This window comes from Anomalospiza imberbis, chromosome 1 (assembly GCF_031753505.1).
Source record: "Anomalospiza imberbis isolate Cuckoo-Finch-1a 21T00152 chromosome 1, ASM3175350v1, whole genome shotgun sequence".
Lineage (NCBI taxonomy): Eukaryota > Metazoa > Chordata > Aves > Passeriformes > Viduidae > Anomalospiza > Anomalospiza imberbis.
Genome location: NC_089681.1, coordinates 126,826,460 through 126,849,421, shown reverse-complemented (window position 1 = coordinate 126,849,421; position 22,962 = coordinate 126,826,460). Strand labels below are relative to the sequence as shown.

General features: G+C 40.7%; 1 protein-coding gene across 1 annotated transcript; it reads right to left on the bottom strand.

Annotated features, from left to right (window-relative positions):
* Positions 1 to 6,091: 6,091 nt before the first annotated feature.
* On the bottom strand, positions 6,092 to 22,321 carry ASNS (asparagine synthetase (glutamine-hydrolyzing)). Its single transcript, XM_068210465.1, has 12 exons — positions 22,191 to 22,321; positions 20,303 to 20,585; positions 16,923 to 17,160; positions 15,250 to 15,435; positions 14,836 to 14,937; positions 12,678 to 12,805; positions 11,785 to 11,911; positions 10,336 to 10,442; positions 9,898 to 9,998; positions 8,081 to 8,162; positions 7,660 to 7,815; positions 6,092 to 6,339 (listed from the first exon to the last, which is right to left on the bottom strand). The coding sequence occupies exons 2-12, from the start codon at positions 20,549 to 20,551 to the stop codon at positions 6,130 to 6,132; spliced, it is 1,686 nt and encodes a 561-aa protein (XP_068066566.1). The 5' UTR covers positions 20,552 to 20,585; positions 22,191 to 22,321; the 3' UTR covers positions 6,092 to 6,129.
* Between the last annotated feature and the right edge of the window lie 641 nt (positions 22,322 to 22,962).

Genomic DNA, 22,962 nt, shown 5'->3' with positions numbered 1-22,962 from the left:
CAGAAGACATCACAGCTGTTTTGTGAGATTTGAGCATTCACAGCTTGGATTCCCACAGTAATAACTCAGCCCAGGCAAAGCCTGCACTGTGTGGGCCTGAGTAAGACCCACCCAGTGCACCACAAACCTCACCAAAACAGCACTTCAGAGCAGTTTTCTTGAAATACAGCATAATGAATTCTGATGTCTGCAGATGGAAACCTGTTTATCCACAGCACATCTTCCCTACACTTCCTTACCAGCCCAATTCCAGCTTGAGGAAACAATCAAACCTTCCTGTCCTGCCCTCCCAGGCTGCCAAAGGAGTTCCAATTAGTGTCAATTGGGATAATAGCTCTATTTGCATTTTTAAGCTATTATTAGCAAGTTGTCAGTCAGCCAGTAATTTGTATCACTTTGGTGTAATGAGTATTTAAATATTTAAAAGGAGAATGTTCCCTTCTACCACCCCCTTCCTTTTTGTGCTAAAATAATAATGGTTTTAATCAAAAGTAATTTGTATTAATATACATTTTGCCCCAGGTGTTAAAGGCAGTCTTCAAGAGCAGTGGTGAGAGATGTTAAGTAATAGAGTTTATTAATATAGACAATTACTGCTATCCTTGATAGTAGCAAAAATGGAAGCAGCTTTTGCAACCAGAACAACCTGACTCTCCTCCTGGCCTCTGCAAGATGATTGTGGTTTAGGAATTGAGGTCAGTTCAACTAATTTTAGGTACCTAGTATTATAATTTTCTAAAGGACTATTTTGGACTCAATTACTCTATCTTCTCCTTGATAAAAATTCATAAATTAAGCACCCTGTACCACACACACATATGCACAAAAAAAAAAAGGCAGAAGACCTCTCTCAGAACATGTCTGGAGTAGGCAAAAGGCTGTGTGTATTTCCACATTGCCATTACACCACCTATGATCACTGGGGGATGTTTTTCCTGACAGGGCTCAAGCCTAGATGCTCAGGTGTACACAATTCATCATCACAGAGTTCACAAAACATCTGGATTGACCAGTTACATAAACAGGAAATCTTTCCAAAATTATATGACGTACTTCATTTTATAATGCATTTGTATTTTTAAAATAATGTTTTTGAGAAAAAAAGTACCTAAGCCTTTCTGATGTGCACCTGTAAAACTTCCTAGTAGCCTTGAGAGGTGGGTTCATGAAGTTCAACCTTGCCAAGGGCAGGGCCTCACACCTGAGTCAGAGCATGCCCAAGCATAAATACAGGCTGGGTGGAGGATGGATTGAGAGCAGTCCTGAGGGGAAGGACTTGGGGTGCTGGTGGACAAGCTTGAGCCAGCAGTGTGTGCTCAGAGCCCAGAAAGTTGATGGTTTCCTGGGCTGCACCAAAAGAGTTGTGGCCAGCAGATCAATGGAGGGGATTCTGCCCCTCTACTCCTCTCTGGCAAAACCCCATTGGACTGCTGCATCCAGCTCTGGGGCCCTCAGCATGGGAAGGACATGGAGCAGTAGGAGCAAGTCTGGAGGATGCCATGAAGATGATCAGAAGGCAGGACCACCTCTCCATGAAGACAGAGAGTGTTGGGGCTGTTCGGTCTGGAAAAGAGAAGAGCTTGTAGCACCTTCCAGTACCCCAAGGGAGCTTACAAGAGAGACATGTTTTACAAGGACATTTAGTGATAGAACAAGGGGAATGGCTTTAAACTGAAAGACAGTAGATTTAGATTAATATAAGGAAGAAATTCTTTATTGTGAGGATGGTGAGACACTAGAACAGGTTGTCCAGAGAAGTTGTGGATATCCCATCTCTGGAAGTGTTCAAGGCCAGGTTGGATGGGACTTTGAGCAATCTGGTCTACTGAAAGTCTATCCCTGCCAATGGCAGGGAGGTTGGAAATAGATTATGTCTAAGGTCCCTTCAAACCCGATTTTTTCTAGGATTCTATCTTAATGTTCTCTTTGTATGACTATCTGAAATCCTAGGATCCTTATATTAATCGTGAAGGAATAAGGAAAAATAAAAACTCCTAACAACTTCAGAGGTAAAATTAACATTGCTTATTCCCTAGTCTGGTATTGTCTTCCATCTTCCCTAGAATAGACATTTTGTACCTATTCCAACACACATTACTGATTTTTAGTACAACTAGTTTTGAATTACCTCTAAATGGAATACTGAATGTCTTTAATACTAATACAATTCAACTCTTAGCTGCCACTTTACCTGCAGCACCAGCATGAGAAGCTCTGCGCAACATCTTTTGAGCAATATCGATTTGAAAGCATTTTATTTTATGCTTGGCTTTATCCTTATTCTAATCAAGTACTTATTAAATTCCACAAGGCTCACGCACAAATCCCAGTGACAATCGTTCGTGAAGGAAGATACCAAAAGCAGAAAGAGAGCGGGAAGGAGCGCATCTTCCCCAGGGATGAGGAGCTCATTTGCACGGACGCGCTAAGTAGCGGCTGCCATCTGCCGGCTAGAAAAAGAAACTTTTGTGAAAAAAATTGGAACTCGTTCCGGAAGCAACTTCCCGATCCGAATTCAAGTTTTGACAGACGCTTTGTGTCATGCTGGGGAAAACGCGGCTGCCTGTTGGCTTCCCGGGACACAGAACAAGGGGCGCAGTCAGCCCCGGCTCGCTTGCATGGGAGAAACACAAAGTCGGGCGGGCTCCAGGGGAGTCAACATCTTTTATTGTTGCTCTTCGGGCGATTGAAAGATCCAAACCTGAGCATAGTGTTGGAAAAAAACCGGTTGCACAGCTAGTTTTCTCCCGTTGAAAGAGTTTCCAGGCAACAAAAAGACGGAGAGTAGCACTACAAGGGGTGGGTGAAATCCCCCAAGCAGGTCTTAGAAAGCAGCTGCTGATGTACCACCTCCCCTCGCTGATACCCATACCAACATGGAGAGAAACACAGCAGCAAAGACCACCTCTCTGCCTCATTCTTCTTTGTCTCTTTGCTTGGAACAAGCTTTTTAAATAAAAAAATAAAATTATTCCTTTAAATGAAAATAAATTGGAATTATTCAATTAAAATAAAAATACAATTACAAGTCTGTGCATTACCTGCATCCAGAGACAGGCTTACACAAAACGAAGACTTTCCTAACTGCAGCCTTTCCATCAACCACAATGTCTATGTAAATACATAAATAAAAAGCAATAGGGCCCAAAGTTCCAAAATGAGGAACTGTGACAGGCATGATGCAGGTGATGCATGTGCTCTGGATATCCTGTGGAAAGGCACTGAGGAATACAGTGTAATTTGTTACAGAAATAAGCAGCCTCTCCAACAGTTCAGCTGCCCTCTCCTTTGGAGACACTGTTCCATAGCCAGCTCAAACACAGGCTTACCTTGTATCAAATCCTCCTTCCACAACTTCTGTGAATGGGAACCAAAAATTAGGTCTCTATCAGAAAAAAAAAAAAACCTCCACCCCTCCCTAGACTCTAAAATAGGCTGCTTTTACACTTTATTGTGATTTTAAACAGTTCCAAAATTTTACATAATTTCAAACCATCCAACATCAAAAAACTCTGACCAACAGACTAACGGTTCCTAAAATCCTGCCAAGTGTTCTCTGGATCTTACATACTGGTTTGTACTGGGGAACTTCTCTAGAGAGCCACTGTCAGGAACACTGGGATGTGGCACAGTCAGGGAGGCTGCACACAAGCAACCAACAGGAGGCTAAAACAGCACATAGGCTTTATGAAAGAGATGAAGGGCATGGGGAGCACTGGGCAACCTTAAGCACCTGGTAGGTCTCATACCATGCAGTGCTCTCTTTGGAACTGTTCATTTGTCATTCCTCAAAAGGAGGAAAACTTGCTGTGAAAACAAAACTTAATAGCTGAATCAATTCAAACTAAAACAAAACCAAACAAACCCACTTTGCAAGAAACCTATAGGTTCTCCCTCAGCCCTCATCAATCCTGCAAGCCAAGCAAATACGTCTCTGCTTTCCCCATGTGGACCACCGACTTCAATTCCTCATCCCACCTACTCAAACCAATACACTCAAGCTGTCAGAACCGTCCAGATTAATTTTATCCAAAAGAAACAGAGTGAGAAAAAGAGGCCACCACAGCAGGAAGAAAGCTAGAGTAAAATTAGACAAGACTGCATTGCACCCTGGATATGCATCCTGTTCCCTCCTGTGACAAACTACAAACATGGCTGCAGCTAGCAAATTATTCTAAGTAGCTAGATGGTTTTGTCTTAAATTTTCTATTTTGTTTTTTTTTTGCCTCAGTTTTTATTTAAAGGGGGAAAAAAAAGATAAAATATAGCATCAAAGAAACCAAAAAAGCTGTAGAATTCCATATATAAAGAAGGAATGAACAGGTTTTACAAGACCTTTGACAAGGCAGTAAGCACAGTACTCTTCCTGTGCACATTAGTAAAGAGCTAAAATAACTAAATCATCAGTCTAGGATATTGCCCTGATATATAAATCTCCACTGTACTAGGAATTTTTAGAAAAAATAGCTGGATTTCCTTGAATACTGCAATGTTGCAGCAGAAAGTGCATTTGAACAGTGATGGCAAAATATGTTGAGCCTGTTTTCACTTCAGGCAAATACTGTTTTCTTATCACAGACTTGGAAGCTACAGTGAGTAGTAAATCTTACCTGCACACATCAGTACCTAACCACATACTCTACACTCCTCTCTCAACTCAAAATATTCTTAACTGTTTCAAAGAAATCCAAAGAGACAAGCACATGGCCCTTAAGTAAAGAAGGTTGCAGGAACATATTACAGACAGCTCACAAGTGCTGTGGTGCCACCAAAAGGTTTCAGTAAAGTTTCTGGGATGCAGACTCAAATGCAGGATTATGGTGGAGCAACAAACAGACAACCAGTCATTTTGTGAAGGTTTTAAATCAGAACAGCTTATATTTTATCTTTTAAATAAAAAATGGCTTTGGTTTCCTAGTCAAGAGGGACAATAAAGAAGACTTGTTTTCATAAAGAGCACGATGCTAATCAAGTCAATCTGCAGCACACATATGTATTTCTTGACCACCCTTATACTTAAGTTACCTTCACGAAAGTAACCCACATGGCTAAGTAGTTAATAAGAAGTTATCTTGGTAAAAATTCAGGTGTTTTTTTCAGTAGAGTATTAGAAGTTATTGTGATTTCTGAAGCAGTTTTCCCCTCATTTTTCCAAGCAAGGTATTCGATCCCATTGTTGTCAGTGATGCTTTGTCCAACTACAAACTATAGTTAACAGGTTTGATTGCCCACACTGTTGGCCACATGTAGTTCAGCAGCAACACAGTCAACCTTTCTTCACCATAAAGGTGGGAAAACTCTCACAATAAATGAAAAATTTCTTAAAACACTTACTCATGCAATTTCCATCAGACTGATACACATCACCCAGTTAACACTCTATTTTTTCAATAATAATAAATACATTTATAAAAACTGAAGTCCTTGAGTTAGAAACAAAGACATAACTTGGCTTCTCTTATCCATTCTGTTCTTTGATAACAATCACAATATCTTTCAACTGATGGTATATTTACAGAACAGCCAACAGGTATCTTCACAGTAACAAATAAGATTGCCATTCACTTAAGTTACACCCAGCACCATCTCAATAAACTCTAGAAAGCATCTCTGCATAGCTATGAATATCTAAATACTTTTTGGAAACTAGACCAAGGTTTTCAGGAGTGTGTAGGACATTCAGAATAGAATAATATAGATGCTGTCCAAGTCCCTCAGCCAGGAGCACAAATCACCAGATAGCTAGAGTCCAACTCCCCTTTGCTCAGAGCATCAGCAGCAGCTTGCATCCCTCAGCCTGATTCAAATCCTCAAAAAAGAGATCACATTAAAATATATTAAATTACTTCAAGGACAATTAATACAATCAAGGTACATAAGGAACAGAGCTGTCAAAGAAAGTAGCCCCTTTTCCAGAAAATATTTTCCCATGAATTAAAAAGTTTTGGTACAGCAGCATAAGTTTTTGATAGTACACTAATAACAGAAAGCTTTCATTTCCAATAGCATTGTCAAAGTACATCTTAAAGACGATTTAAGCTTTACATTTGCATAATTTGTTTGATTTTCTTAAAGCAGAGTGCACATAAAACACTTGCAGCACTTTTATTTGGGCATTATTTGAACAGTCTATTCTTGGGTAGCTGACTTGTAATGTTTCAATGTGCGTGCAGAGGGGTCAGTAGCTTTAACCCATCTTGGCATCCAGTAGTGGGGCAGCCAGCTGCTCCGCCCTGAGTAGTGCTTTTCAAAGATCTGGCGGTAGTAATAACTTTCTTTTGTTTTAGGAGGATTGAAAGGATATTTCTCTGCTGCCTTCTCCAGTAAAAGGTCATCAACCTACAGACATAAGCAAAACTCAAGTTAAGCTGCAAATATTTTCAACTTTTTAAGATACACAAGGATTCACCAACCACTAAACATCCAGTTTTGGAAAAAAAAAAAAAGTCTATTCTAGAGACACAGGTTTGACAGGTCAAACAAACCTGTGTCACCGGCTCACTTGATCTTTATGAATACGTAAATGTATTTCCAGTGCTGTTGGTATTTCTCTGCATGACATGTGAAGCCCATTTCTCTGGGACACAACCACCTTTGTTAGTTAGGTCACAGACACTTCTTTCCTACCCCTCCTTTGCTGTGAAACAAGCGCAAAAACTTAAAGCAGTCATTTTGCCATGTAAGTGGCTTCCTAGGTTGTTTTGTTAGCTTGGGGAAGAGTTGGCTGTTATAATCAACACCAATAACCATGCTCTTAGCAACAGGAGACCTGGGATGCAGAGGCAAAGACACCTGCAGTTGCTAAGTTGGCTGAGAAAGGAAGGATAAATAGTTGCACCAGTTGAGGTAATTTCAATGAGCAGTTTTGGCTGCCATCACGCTGTTTAATTTTTCATGTCTGTGAAACAGATTTGCTGCTCCTACAGCAGTATAGGCTCAGAACAGGCAGCAGAACACTGTTGCCTGACCCAACTACTTTCTTGGCTGAGGAAACAGAGAAAAAAATGGGGAAGAAAGAGCTGGTGGTAGGACAGACAAGTTCCCATCCACAGGCTTGACTACATGTATTTCCATGTAAAAGAGCTCTGGTGTAAACAGGGTCTTATTCCTTCCTCTCCATGATTTAACCACCTCTGCACTCCAGAGAGGATTATCCTTTGTACAGAGTCAAAATGCTGTAAGTCTTCACTGGTTAACAATGCAAGCAGAGACTTTAAAAAGCAAAAAGGCTTAGGTAGGGATGGCTTCGAAAAATGAATGACACAAACAAGAAAGTACATTATAGGGTCATTAAGTTGTTACTCAGCTGCAGAGTAAGTTCATGCAAGTGCCTTCAGCTGAAGCAGCTGCTTTGCCTGTAACCCAGAAATTGTGTTTGTTGATACACAATCTAATTTGCAATTCAGACACTTAAATGATGTTCATTTCCTTATACAGTCATTTCTGGCAGGGTCTAGCATTTCTTTCTAACTAGGATCACAAATGTCTTTAATCCACTCAGCCATCTAGAAGAACATTGATTAAGGTTTATCTTACTCCTGCACAAGGAAGCTCAACTGCTATATCCAGATTTATTCTCTCAACTAAGCATGTGAGCTGCCTCCCACTGGCAACCGTATCTAATACACCTCAGCGAAAAAGGAAGAAGTGGTATTCTACCTGTTGATCAATATAGTCCTGAAGAATGGAAAACCAGGATTTCTTTACTGATGCTATACCGTCACTGAAAGCTTCTTTGGGTCTCCAGAGAATTTCTTTGGGCAGTAAATTGGAATCCTCAAAGGACAATCTTAAAAGGTATTTTTCAATTCCATTCTGATTGCAGAACAAAAAACAATGTCATGAGTCTCAGGAACTGCAGTGCAAAGATCTGGATTTAAACACTTATGAAATGGTTTCTTTTCAGAAGTGATGGTCAGAAAAGGGTTTCCAGTAGCCCAACAATTCAGTAAAATATTTAAGAGCATGCTTGACTTTGGGTGGAGGACTTAACCATCAAACTCAGCAATCTGGTCATGCTTAGAACATATATCAGTGAATACATAAACTTACATTTAGATCCAACCCTAGTTTTATGTACCTTTGGGATTCGCAGTTCTGCGGGCAGAGATAAATAATAAGAAGTAAACCGATGATCCAAAAATGGGACTCTCAGTTCAAGGCTAAGCAGGGGGAATAAATAGAAAAGATACTGAATTAATCCAACAAGTCATCTACTTACAAATTCCACAGCAGCTAAGCTTTCCCTGTCTTTCACATAAACACTAGGTTTTCTGCTTTTATTTGGAAGAAATTTCACTTGTGTATTTACAACTACTTATTAATTCACCAATTTGTGAAGTGAGGTGTATGGTCTACACAGATTAAAGACTACAATATTTTATAATGCCATATGCCCTGAATTTACAGACTACAGTCCTGTAGGATCTACAACAACCATTGCAATATGTATGCAAAAGCACATTTTAAAAAACCCTTTTCCTCTCAGAGAACCACCAAGTTGCTCACTAGGATCTGCATCAGCATTTGTAAACTCATCATAGAAACAAAAAAGGACTTCTGCTGTCATTTCTGAAATTCACATTTGTTTGTGTTGTCAAGAAACAACAAAAAGGAGCCCTACAGCAGTCACACAAGTTCTCTCCTATACCAGTGGTAGACATATACATACAAAGCCCTCCTGCTTTTGTATACCACAGCTTCTAAGGACACAGAAGTCAACAAATAAAATGACAGTAACTGCATCTTCAGCAGAAAGAGTCCCTCTCGATGTGTCTGCTCAAGAGACATTATGCTGTCCAGCTTCACAAGTGAAAGGCGATGTTATACTGTATCCTAGTATTTTCATTGTCTCTTCAGTTTCTACTCTGATAAAAAGCTTCACCTACTTCAGGTAATACCCACCTTATGAAAAAAAAAACAAATTAACCCAATGCTGAGTATTCAGTAATCAAATACTGAGGGCTCAGTTTCTCCTTATACTAACAAGATTTGCACTGCAAGTCTTTCTTTATAGTTATTCTTGTTCCTAACTGATAGTGGTGGTTTGATCTTTTCCGCTCTACTCTCAGTTCTTCTCCCTTTTCTCCATAAATCTGAACTACTTAAATTCTGTTCTAATTTGTTAATACAAGGGTTCTTTCTTCCTAACAGTGCTGTGCAGCAGGTCCAAAGAAAAACAAAAGCAGCCAGCATGTGATATTAAACAGCTTTCAAAATGTGCTGCAAATTTTCAGCACATAAATTATAAGGCAAATGGCAGGTCTCCTGCACTAGTAAAGAGAATCATAAAATTGTAAAAAACTGGGCAAGTCATTTTGAGGCAGGATCAATATACAACAAAAACTTCCCAACAGATAAGTTGTTTGCTTCGTCAAAGATACCATTTTGTCTTACCTACAGACAGCTTTTCGACATTGTTCTCAGTTTTAATTAATGTATTTCTTTTAGTAAAATGCTTCTGTTTAGTATAACAGTACTATTTTCTATACCACTCATTTTAGAGATTCTTCAAGGTATCAGTTACACAGATTGTACCCTAATATCTCTTTATTACAGACAGCTACCTAATGCACATATATTTTTCAGTATGTTGTTTTAGTTCTGATGATCATCAGATACAAGTTTGCCTTCCCTCCTTAACTCTGTATATTTGTATTTCTAATTCACTGCTTCTGTAAAGACCATCACAGTCCGAGAAAAAAAGTATTTCAGTCAGCAACACAGTGAGCCCTAAGTCACAGATCAGATTAAATTTGGCAGTGGGCTTTACTGTTGCTCAAATTCCTTAAGCCTATAACTTCATGTTGGCATACAAATACTCAGCAGTCTTTTCCTGCCTAATCTTGTTTTGCTTTTAAATGATGAGTGCTCAGCATCCAAGGGAATACATTTTACCCATGTGCTGCAGTAGTTCTGTCTGCACGAAGCACATCAAACAGGTAGAGCTCCTTTAGAAGCCTCTCACTCTCTTCTGCAGCTTCCTCAGGAGACGGCGCCTGAAAAGAAACATAGTATGGAGCACACAGGTGGAACACAGCTGCACTGAGGGAACCATTGCTGGCTGTCCTGCATTTGAATTGCAGTGATCACCAAGTGATCTCAAAACCAGCAAAAACTACATACAAGAAACAACAGTCTCAGGAACTGCTGAAGATTAAGAAAGCTGTTTTTTAGGTGATTAAATCCCTTGGATTTTATGCCACCCCAGAAGAAAAACTCAACAAATATATAGTTATGACAACTCTCAAACATCACACTTTGAAGTATCACAGATGTTCTGCTGAAAGGCAGAACAAGCAGCTCAAAGGCATTCTGTATACTGAATATATTTACCTTATGGAAATATATATACCCTTGTGTTAGCTCATCTGATCCTTCTCCTGAAAAAATGACCACACTGTCTGTTTTCTTCCGAATATATTTGGAGACAAGATACATACCTTAAAAAAAGTATAAAGTTATTAAAGTACATCTACATACATGATGCTATATGCAGTAGTTTAAAATTTAGCATTTTAGAAATTTATCTCCTATACTACTTCTTTCTGTAGCAAAAAACTGATGGAAAGTAGTATCTCATTGTTACTCAAAGCCACCAACAGCCACACCAAGTTGGTGCTGCAAATACATCTAACTGTGTACAATACATCTAAACTGTGTACAAATACATCTAAACACTTGGCCCTCAAAATATCAGAAAGATATGTCTACTTGTGATCCTGGGAACACTGGAAGATTCCCATGGGAACATAGAGAGGAGTTGTTCTGACTCCATTTGAAATTAAGTGCGTGATTAATTCCAGCACAGTGCTGAAGAAACCTTCTAGCCATGGGGAAAAGCTAAAATTGCTGTTTAACTCTCCACCACTCTGAGCTGAACTGGATGAAGCCCTTGTTTCAATTTCTTTTGTTAAGAATTTTTTATAAAACAGAATTATGCCTTCTACTCAATGCATCTTTCTGAATGGGATGCTTTAACAACAAAAGTATTACTAATCTAAAGAAAAGGATCTAGTTCATTATGATGCTAAGCAACAAATCTCAAAGAAAAAATGACAAAAAAATTAGTAAAATGCTTAAATTTTAAAAGAAATACATTCATTATTTCACATTGCTAAATCACATCTTCATGGAGGAAATTCCACCCAGAGAGTTCAGTTTTGAAAACTGTGTTGCCTATTTGGCTTCATAACCCTTTTATGACGACACAAGATTAAATGGGTAAAATGCTGTAGCTTGCATTACACAAAAGGTCTCATTGGATTAGGGGTTCTCCCCTCTTATCAGGCTGGGACTGCTTTGTTAGAAGCTGCTGATGACTCCCTTCACTTCTCAGAATCAAGCATACATTATAAGAACCTGTGTTACCAAAGGACAATAATAAATAGTTCACAATAGTATCAAAATTATGCAAGGAAAGGGTAACTGTGATTTGCTGTCATAATATTCAGTACCTCAGAAAGCCTGTGCATTTCCCTCTTCCTCCAAAGTTCATATTTACTAGAGCAGAAAACTTAGACCCATTTGTTCTTCATGTAACTATTCCTTTTCATCTCAAAGCTTCAAGAACAGCTCTTGACAGTTGCTTTGTGCAGTCAGAGACTTGTAAATAACTGCTTTTGCCTCAGTGTGGTAGCACAGATAAGTCTGGGTACCAGAACTTTGGAGTGCCAGTCCCCAGATTCTGTGCCAGCTAAGGGATCTAACAGATGAACATGTAAGTTTGCATAAAATTTTATTTGGGTGATATAAACCAAAGACTGCCATTAAAAAAAATCTTACCAATAGAAGCTCTTATTGTTGTTATATCGTAGGTTTCCAACGAGAAGATAACCTCCTCTATTGCCTGAATCCCCTCTTCAGTATTAAGTATTACTTCATGATGTTCACTGCCAATATGTGCTGCCACCTGTTTGCAAAAGGTCAAAATAATGCATCACTTCTCAACTAAAACATTTTATGAACATACATTGTGTTTAAAGCAAACACATTCAGTGAAAGCACCAGCTCTCTTCTACTACAATGAAAATTATGACATTAGGCCAAGAAAAGACATTACTTAGCAGACCTCTGACTTGCAGTGGTATGTTCACCAGAGAGTACATAGTCTTCTAAATTACAGTGTTCAATCATGATTGCAACAGACCATCCAGCTGCTTGCCTAAAACATTAACAGAATCTGTAGAGGCTCTAAATATTCCAGATATCTGCCCTTAAGAGAAAAAGCAGCACAAAAGTCGTGAAAGCCTGCACAGTACCCCAGGTGCCAAAGTGTGTGTAGAAAACTGTTAATTCAGCAAACTGATAATTAACTCACAACACTTAACATATATACAAATGCCTTAGTATAGGACCATAACAGGGAGACCTACCCTAAAACCCAGAGGCAGAACTGAGACAAGTCCAAAGTACTACCCTTTTGACAGCAATGCAAGGGGACTCTGTCATGAAAGTTTTCCAAATGCAAGAGAAAACAGGTAAGGTCCCAGTTGCCTCTTTTGTAAGATTAAGCAGCAAGCGTTGTACTAAATTATTTACTGCAAACTGACTTACATCATAGCAACAAATGAATTTTCAGTGTTATAATTAATGCCATACTATGAAGTTAGCACCATTAATACACATTGTTTAGCATTCAGTAGCTCAGAACAAACTGAAAGCAATGCTTAAGATACCTTTCTGGCAGCAAGTAAGTCAGGACTGTTCTCCATTCCAATTGCAAAGGTTTGTAATGGATAATTGATGTTGATTTCTTTCATCAGTTTCAGAAGAACAGCTGCAACCAAGCTGGAATCTAAGCCCCCTGCCAACAAAACAAATTATCTGATTAGGTATTTGAATGATGTTTTGCATCCCCCTTAAGGAATCTAGATACTGGAATCCTCTGAGTGGGCTTCATTTTTAAGCTGTGTGAATACAAGGTACTTCTCATACAAGTGCACATTTACCTCTGCTTAATAAAAGAATCAGTCAACTTTAGTGGAACAACGTCAGTAACAGTTACCAGTACTTTTGGTGTCAGAAGCATCAGGGGAACTCCTATTTAGGATAAAGTATACTAAACACATTGTATTACTAGAGAATATGCCCCTTCTCAACTCTACTAAAATGGGATTTATATTCTCAATTTTAAAATCACTCCCTATCTTCTTTTACCTACACATTTGACAGTCAACTGATAGGACTATGGATTTTTTTTTGGTTTGCTGTAAGTAAAATAACAGAATTAAGTAAAATAACAGAATGCTTAGTGTAAGGATTCACTCTTCTTCAGTCATTCTTTTTTTTCCTCCTCTTCTTTCTAGAGGGGAGTGAAAGGATTTGAACAGTTTGGATAACAAGCAGAAAATAAAATCAAGAGATGCACAAGCTGCCTAAATGTACTCTAAAGATCCACCTTCTTATTATCATGAACTAGTTCTGCTAATCCTTGGCTAGTTCTACTTGCTGCTCTCCTAAAAAGTACTGAGCAAAACACACTGTTTGCCCACATCTGCCTGCAGTTCTGACAAGCATGATGCAAAACCCTCTTCTCTTTGTTTCCCATAGTCTGCATGTGTTTTTTCAGCTAAGTGCATTAGCATCAGTTCCCACCCTGATCCCCTTTATGGACACGCTATCTAAAAAAAAAAGAAAAATTCCTGTCGAAATTACATGCAAATTCTGAGAAAAGGAGAGCACAGAAAACAGAATGCTCAGGATGCGGAAATCAGGAAAATAAAAACCCAGGTTTTCCACTGTGACACTGAAGAATTCCCTCTGTGATCAGAAACAAAAGCAATTATCTGTGATGCTCCAAGCATACCCAAAATCATGAAGCACTGAGATACTCTGGTATTATTTATACCAGCATGGGCACATAGTTTTGCTTCCTGCATGTGCATCTGGGGAGCTGCTGACTGCCTTCTAATTTGATATTTGAAACCTGGGGTTTAAACCAGCTTTTTTACTGAAACTGAGATCTTCCAACTCTATATATCTTCCTGTTTAATTTACCTTCTTCCTACTTTTTATGATTGCATAGTAAAGAAATGGTCCAGCAGTATCTCCTGGTCAGTTCACTCTCATTCAGATGCACATTTAATATGATTCATGACAAATGAATGTAATTACTGTTGTAATTAAAGTGAATGCATGAAAAGCATTCCAGAACTCTAACCACAAGTACCAAGTGCCACACAAACACGGGAAATAAGGTGTCAGACCCATGTTTACAGAGCCTTACCTCTGTAAAATACCTCTGTAACACTGAACTGTCAGATCACAACAGTGATCAGCTAAGTCAGTGGACAACTTCCTGTACCACAAGCTGTTACCTTATCTGCAAAAGAGTGTAGTAAATAATTTTGGTCCAGATGGTCTCCTGTAATATGGTAAATTAAGGAAGTTTAGGATGGAGACGAAAGCAAAGGTGGCAAATAAGAATTCACCTACTTCTGAAACATGCAAAGGCTCTCCTCTAGATTCAATCTGCACAAAGTGAATGTAATAATTAAATTTTCTTTTTAGACCAACCTAAGTATAGATCTCATGTATTTAAGAATATTGAGCGATTTTCAATGGGAATACTATATTTATTTTTCTTATTTACAATTGCTCAGTGTCTCAATAAGCCAAGAGCCCAATCCAGAGTAAACTTTAAAAGCATAAGACTTTCAAGATACTTGTAAACTGGAAAACTTTATTTCAAACTAAGAAGTTCTCTGATGCCTGTCCTAAAAAGCAAATGAAGATTCAGATCACTCCAGATACATTGCAGCAGAACAGCCAATATACTTTTCTTTAACTACTAGAGAGAGAAGGTACAGAATCACTGTGGTTCTTGCCACCTACCTGACAGAAGACAGCCAATCCTTCTGTGAGCCATCAAACGTTTTCTAACAGCATTTTCAAAGAGAACACGGATGTTGCTTTTCACTGTTTCAAGGTCAAAACCTGCTCAGAAAAAAAGAAAAAAGGGTAAAAAAAGTCCAAAAAGTGTTATTTAGACTTTGCTGGATGATGCTAATTCAGAAACAAAGATACTTGTCTGAATCTCCTTCGATAACAAGGACACTCAAGCCCATCTTTGTACATGACTGCCAACAAAAACAATTCTAAAGTCCCTATATTTTAAAGGTTCTTACAGATTGTTTTTTTTTTCTTAAATGGTACTTTTTTAAACCAATCAATGCAAATTTTACATTCCAAGCTTACCATTTTTTCGCTTTTAAATCAGAGTAAGTAGCAAAATCTTTGCTGTACTACCTGAAGGCAGAGCTTCCACTGTATCACATGCAACATGGAGTGGTTCATCTTTACAGCTATGAAATTTTACTAATTCCACTGATGCAACCTTGCCAGAGGGCTTTAAGTCCAACACTTCATAATGACCCGGAAGAAAAGGTTCCACTTTCGAACATAAAGATGTTGAATGCTTTAAGTTGATAAGTCCTACACATGAAATGGGAAAAAAGAAAAATGACAGAGTTCTTGACTTAAAATGGTTAAGTTATACCTCACTCAACAACCTCTCTAATAAAACTACATACAAATATTTTCTCTGGATCCTAAATCTGGTATTAAAAAAATATCCTTCAGAGTCACCATCAGTCCTGGCCAGAGCAGGATTCTGCTTCTGGCAGGATGTACACATAGATCTGAGCCATCTCAAGCTGAGGCAGATAGCAGAGAAAGCAAACCAGCAAGTTTTATTAATTAGCAAGTAGCAATTTATCCCTGTGAGAACTAGGAAGAGCACTTTTCTAACTGACTACATTATGGCCAGTATTATCAAAGTATAATATGCTTAGGAGAATTTGAATGACAATTATTAATTAGTTTTGTGTTTAAAATTAGGTGTAGTCAACCTAACAAGGATTTTGCAATAAAACATCACTGTAGTGATTTCTTAATTGACATATATTTAGTAATTTCAAAACACATCAGCTCAAGACTGATCTACTCCACTGCAATTGAATGGCAGGTATAACTTGTAGCCAAACCTCATTTCCATTCCCCCAGTGAAAGAGGATGTTTTGCACCTACTGGTCACCTGGATGCCCTTTGAGGACATCCTCAAAAGGGACACTGAGTTGCTGTTAGAGAGGGTCTGGTAATTCACTATGATTGTTATAGGACACAGTCTCCAAAATATTCACTTCCCTTCTCTCTCCACAAGCAACAGAAATGGTGCAGCTCTTAGTATTACTACATGTAATACCACTGGAACTATTAGAAGAGTACTATTAGAAGAGTCAACCTATATTGGAGGCTGATAATAAAATAGATATACAGTATACGGGACAGAAATAACCATGAAAGCCAATTTTAGCCAAAGTGCATTTTAGGCAATGAACTCCATTTTGACACTGTTTGGATTTGTTTGTGATAGCGTCAAGACTAGAGATAATTACTTTAAAAGAGAGCAATGATGTGTCATCTCAAAGAAAAGAAATCATCATCAAATGAAGTATGTGATTCTCGGAAATTACCCAATGCTGCAGTAAATTTCAGTAGGGTTTCAAAATTCCTGGCTTTTACAGATTAGCAGTTCTTGTGGTATAATTACCTAGTTCACTACGTAACACCAAGACGAAAGTCTAATATAATTAATTGTAGCATAAGTCTAGTCTAAGTCAATAAACTATATTTAACTGTAGCCTAACATAAAACATCTTGAGTTCAATACTGCTATGACTCCAGAACACAAAAAATTCTAGTTAAATAAGCAAGTTATTTTAGCAATATTAAGGACAATTAAACATCTTGGAGACTTTTGTTTTAATTATGTGTAGTTTTTTCATTACCAACTGTAGCTGATATATTATTGAACTTACTGTTCATTTTCTCTTCACACTAAGAAGAAAAGCCCAACAAAGAAATTTGTCTCCAACAGAAATACCTAAGATTATTTAGGCACTAAACACAACTGACTTTACCTTTTGCCTCAGAACAGACACCCAAAAATCCATCATCAGTCAGCACCTTAAACAGTGGTCTGACTCCATAGGTATCTCTTGCTAGAAACACTTTTCTGTTTGCAGTGTCCAGAAGGATGAAAGCAAATACACCATCTAGCATGGATGCTGTTTGTTCTATTCCTCCTCTGTGGTAAAGATGAAGGATAACCTCACCATCCACTAATGTTTGATAGTCAAATCCAAACTGCTTCTGCAGCTAAAAAAAAATATAAAGAAAAACATAAATAAGCATTTGCAAACACTGGCTGCTTAGTAATTGTTTCATAAGAATAATCTTCTATGTAAAATCACCGTTTAAAAGTTATATAAATATTTCTGCCAAAGAAGGAAATAATGCTTTTGTGTTCAAAGCTGTACTGAGTTTGCATAGCCTGGCTTTGGTAGTGGAGGGACAACAAGGGTGGCTTCTGTGAGGTGTTTGCCAGATTTCCCCACATCTGGCAGAGCCAAAGTCAGGTGGCTCCAGGACGGACCTGTCGCTGGCCAAGGCCGAGTCAATCAGGAATGACAGCAATGCCTCTGTGATAACATGAAATTCAAGAACAAAGAAAAGCTATTGTGCAGATGTAATTGTGGCCAGAAAAGAGGGGGATGAGACTATGAGGAGAGGAACAGCCCTGCAGACACCAAGGTCAGTGGAGAAGGAGGGGCAGGAGGTGCTCCAGGTGCCAGAGTTGGATTCCCCTGTAGCCCATGGTGCAGCCCATGGTGAAGCAGCTGTGTCCCACAGACCCTGAATGATCATGGGGATGCAGAAATCCACCCACAGCCCACGGAGGAGCTCCATGCTGGAGCAGGTGGATGCCTGAGAGTAGGCTGTGAACCCATGGGAGACCTATGCTGGAGCAGGTCTCCTGGTAGGACTTGTGACCCTGTGGGGGACCCAGGCTGGAGCAGCCTGTGCCTGAAGGAAAGCACCCTTTGGCAGAGGGACCCACACTGGAGCAGTCTGTGGAGAACTGTTGCTGTGGGGCAGACTTATGCTGGAGAAGTTTGTAGAGGACTGTCTTCTGTAGGAGGGACCCCACACTGGAGCAGAGGAAGAAACCTCCTTCAGCAGTGGCAGGAACATCATGTGATAAACTGACCATAACCCCCATTTCCTGTTTCCCTGCAGGGGAGGAGATGATGGAGCTTGAGAAGGAGGAAGGGGTAGAGGGAAGGTTTCTTTTCACAAGGCTTATTTTACTTCTCATTATCCCACTCTGATTTTGTTGGTAATACATTTAATTTAATTTCCCCAAGTTCAGTCTGTTTTACCCATGACAGTATATGGTGAGTGATCTCCCCCAGTCCTTAGCTCATGAAACTTTAGTTGTATTTTCTCTCTCCTGTCCACTTTTTCGAGGGAAGCTTTGGTGGGTGCCTGGCATCCAGCCAGGGGCAACCCACTACAAAAATTTTACCCAGGATCATCTCTTAGGCAATGAGTCTAACAATGCAGTCTTAAGCAATTCACGTTAAGGCAAGTTTTCAGGGATACACTTGTGAGGATGTCAAACTGCAAACCCATGACCCTGGTCTTCAGAAGCACTAGCCTGTCACTGTGTAAAAAAAAAAAAACACTGAACAACTCAAAATACATGTGCAACATCTCTGCAGAGTAAAGTACTTTGGAAAAAATCTTTGGTTTACTTAGGCAGTCACTGCAATTCCTCAGTTTTTTTATGCAGAGAATTTCCTTCTGCCTAATTCCTCAAACTAGCTTTCACTCTAGGAGGAAAATGGAGGAGGAAGAAATTAGTTGTCAGACTTAAGTCAGATCAAATATTCTTCATGTTCTTCAGGTGCTACTCTTAATAGTCGTTTCAATACATACAAAACAGAGGGAAAGAAAGGGCTTCACTAAAACTCTAACAAGCCAAAAAAAAACCCACAAAACCCATGCTTTAACATTTTAAGTTCCTTGGTTTTAATTGGGTTACTTATGGGTAACAATTGGCAGTCTTAGATCAAACTGAGGCAATGTTAAAATAAGTCATTGCCCTGAGCAAGGCACCTGTTTCACCAGTGATCCTTCCTTAGGTAGGTTTCAGCCACAAGCTTGAAAGAAAAATCTCATTGTAAAGAAAGAGGGTACATAATGTAAATGACAACAACCAAACAAATGCCTGTAGATGGCAATGCAAGTGGCGCACAATTAAGTCCCCTCAGGACTGTGTGTGGCATTGAGAGTAATTCTTACTGTTTTCAACAGCTGAAAAACCACATAGCAAAGCACTGCGAGTAATAGAGATTGTTAGTACATTTCACCATGTACTGCAGAACAAAGTCTCACCATTCTAACAGCCAGATACTTGAAGACTGGGAAAAAAAAAAAGAAATCTCCTGGCTATTCAGTCAAATTCCCAATGACATTGCTGATGTCACTGACAGCAGTCTGACCTGACTTTAAAAATGTGACATTAAAAATGCTATAAAATTAGCATTAGAAATACTATAATATCTCAGATTATTCAAATGTTTCTGATGCTACCGCAATTAGTATGGGACACACTTTACACATTGATTCAGCATGATTCAGAATCAGACAAAGTTTTAAGCTGCTTTTTACATCAAATTTGGATGATCTGAATCTTCTTGCCAATAACAGGCAGCATGGACATCTTAGCACAGGCACTGAGGAACACTGACAGTGTTTAGCAACAGGATCACATCCATCACGGACATTTAGGACCTTTAGGAGCTATATAAGAGTTGCTGCTTGTTTTGTGCCAAAGAGACTTAGGTGGCTCCCAAAAACCCCACAAAAAACCTGACTTCTGCTTCTGGATTTCTGTGGCATACTGGAAACATCTCCCCAGGGCTTATTGCTTTTATATAAATATGTAAGCATGCATATTATGCATCACTATATCTTAAGTGACATATCCCATCTAGATTGAGAGGCAACAATAAAAATGCAATACCCAACAACTTGGGAGAATGATGACCCAAAACAATTGAAGAGCAAGACAGACTAAAAGCATTTGTATTATGAAGAGAGAAGAGGGGAGAAAGAGGCTTGAAATTCTTCTCCCCAGGAGATAATGAAGAATGTGTCTTAACTTTCAACTGAACAAACCTGAAGATGTAAGTATTTATGGCCCTTCATGTTAATAAAATAGTGATTTTTCAGTATTAAAGATTAAGTATGTTGTTAAACAAGCTACCAAATTCACAGCTCATTGAGGTAATTTACTTTCTTTTAAATACTAGTTCTTTGCTAACTTTCCCATTTCTTTTCTGATATTCTAGTCCAACACATTTTAAAGACGTTCTGAATAGCCACTAGTATTGAAATTAAAAAAAAAAGAAAGAATTTTTTTTAATTGCCTTACCATGTATACAACACTTACCTGTTTGAAATTGTAGATTTCTCCATTGTAACACAGCCACAGGTATGGGAATTTCTTCACCCGGATAGGCTGCATACCATATAACTGATCAACAACTGCCAGGCGGTGGAAACCAAAGCAACAGTTGGTGAAACCATTGACGTTCTCAAAACGAAATGCATCAGGACCTCTGTGTGCTATCTTCATGGCACTTAGACACTGCACAGAAAGGCACTCGTCGCTCCCAAACAGGGCCCAGATACCACACATGGTGAGGCTCTTGTTCTACCTGCACGTGGAGAACCTGTTCAATAGAGACACGAACACTGTAAGCAAGAGCTGGCACTTTGTACTGGGTCTGGCTGAGAGGGAGTTCATCCTCCCCTCAGAGCGCTGTGTTTTGTATTGGTATCACAGCAGTGTTTTGGCTACTGCTGACCAGTGCTCACACAGCATCAATGCATGCCAACATTTCCCCCTCACCAGAAGGCTGGGAGCAGGCAAGATCTTGGAAGGCAACAGGATGGGCAGCCAGGACAGCCGATCTAAACTATCCAAAGGGATATTCCATATCTGATGTCCACCCAGATAAAAGATTTAAGGGAAAGGAGGATAAAGGTAGAGCAACTGCATGTGCTGAAGCCCTGCTTCCCAGGAAGCGGCTGGACATTGTTTGCTGATGGGAATGAGAGAATAAAATCTTTGTTTTTTCCTTTTGCTTGTGCATGATCTTCACTTTTCCTTAAAAGTAAACTGCTTTTATCTCAACCCATAAGGTTTTTCATTTTTCATCATATTTTCTTGCCCCTCACTCCATCCTGCTGAAGAGGGGAGTGAAAGAGTGCCTTGGTGAGCACCTGACACCCAGCCAAGGTCAACCCACCACACACTTAAAAACCACAGATAACAGATGTAGGCTATTAATCACGTAACTGTCACGAGGCCTGATAAAAAGAATAGCAGACTTTACTAACATGAAGTAAAACCTGGCTTGCTCAAAGTACGATAAGCAAATTTTAGCCAGCAAGAAATTAGGTTTAAGTTTTACCTTCAGATACAGCAAGACGGCCTATGATTTTTTATTTATAGAACACAAATACAACAAATCATTACTGGTCATAGAGTATGATATGTTGAAATAACATCATCTGAGCAGAAACATTAAACATCCTTTCAGTTTGTCACCTTAACATTCAAAGGGGGTCTGTAACAAAGAGGGAGGCTCTGTAGTGACAGGACAAGAGGGAACTGTTTCGACCCCAAGGAGCACAGGTTTGGACTGGAGCTCCCCATGGGCAGCGTGGCAGGCCCCGATGGCAAAGGTGCGGCGGGATCAGCGCTGCTGCAGCGCCGCGCTCCCCCCGGCACGCTGCTGCTGCAGCCCCGGTGTCTGCGGAGACACACACAGGCCTCTCTGAGCCCTAACCCCAACAGCGCACGTGTGCTCCAGCTGGGGACCTCCAGATCAAGGGATGTCCCTGGAGACATCTGCCCAACGCGGCCGCAGGGCTGAGGTCCAGAGAGCCACAAAGCCCACAGCTCCGGGGATACTGGGAAGGCAAAAGCGTGTCAAGGGGAGCAGGGCACCAAAACAACACTGGCCCCCTCCCACATCTGTCCCATCTGGACATGCGATGGCGCTGCGGACCTCAGCCTCAGCACATGGAGCTGGGCTTTCCCACCATCTGGAGCGTCCTCCCGGTGACCCGCGGTCCCTGGGCAACCGCGGCACCCGGGGCAGGTTGCCCCCGCACGCACCCGCTCCCCTCGGGCCCTTCCACACGGGCGCCCGTTCCTCCGGCGGCTGCCGCACATCCCCCCGGGCCCGCCGCTCCCTCGCCAGCCGGCGTCAGGAGGCCGAGTACCGCGGCAGCCCCTGCGGCCGGCCCTGCCCGCCCCGCTGCCTTACCCGCTGCTGGCCGCCGGCGCACGGAGAGCCGCCGTCCGCGCCGCGCCGGGGGACGGGAGGAGGCGGCTCCGGCCGGCCGCGGCTCCGCCCCCGCCGGCAGCCGCTGTCGAAACACGCCGCGATGTTTCCTCATGCGCCTCCCCGTGCTGCCCTGCCCGCCGCCGGTGGGGCGGGGCGGGGCGGGTAGGGCCTGGGCCCGGAGCCGTGCCCGTGTCTCCGTCTGCGGCCCGGCCGGGCTGCCCCGCGGCACGGCAGGAGCTGGCAGGCCGAGCGGCGCCGGCTCCGGCACCTCCCGGGCCGCTGTGAGGACGGCGAGCGCCGGAGGGCACCGCTGGGCGCCCTGGGTGTCGTGGGCTCAGGCGGGCGATTTGTAGCTCTCAGAAATCCTGTCCCTGCAGGTGTGCTCCGGGCCCTGCCTTGCGTGGTGTCCAGGGAAAAGGGCTAAGGCATTGCCCTAAAGCTGCTTTATTTGGTTTGGGAGAGGCGAGTCCATGCGAAACTCACACCTTTGGAAGCCTTTGCTGAGGATGTACGATTTTTCTGTGCAAAACTAAGTTCTGAATCATAGACACAATGAGTAAAACAAGATTTTAATGCTTACCTGAACTTCATAATTGGGCAGTTTTGCCTATTTGTCTTTGAGAGTGATAAAGTGAATGAAATTCAACTCTGAATATTAGGATGTGAAGTGTTAAATATAAACCCTAATTCTCCAGGAAAACTTCAAGGGAGTAATTAGTAAATTCACATGCAGTGTGCTTTCATAGCCAGC

Excerpts from the sequence above, each read along its gene's own strand:
- ASNS (XM_068210465.1), bottom strand. The coding sequence starts at position 20,551 with ATGTGTGGTATCTGGGCCCTGTTTGGGAGCGACGAGTGCCTTTCTGTG. Across the intron at positions 8,163-9,897 it reads AGAACTACTGCAGCACATGG|CCTTGAACTGAGAGTCCCAT; the intron begins GTAAAATGTATT and ends CCCCCTGCTTAG. Across the intron at positions 6,340-7,659 it reads AGGACTATATTGATCAACAG|GTTGATGACCTTTTACTGGA; the intron begins GTAGAATACCAC and ends TTATGTCTGTAG.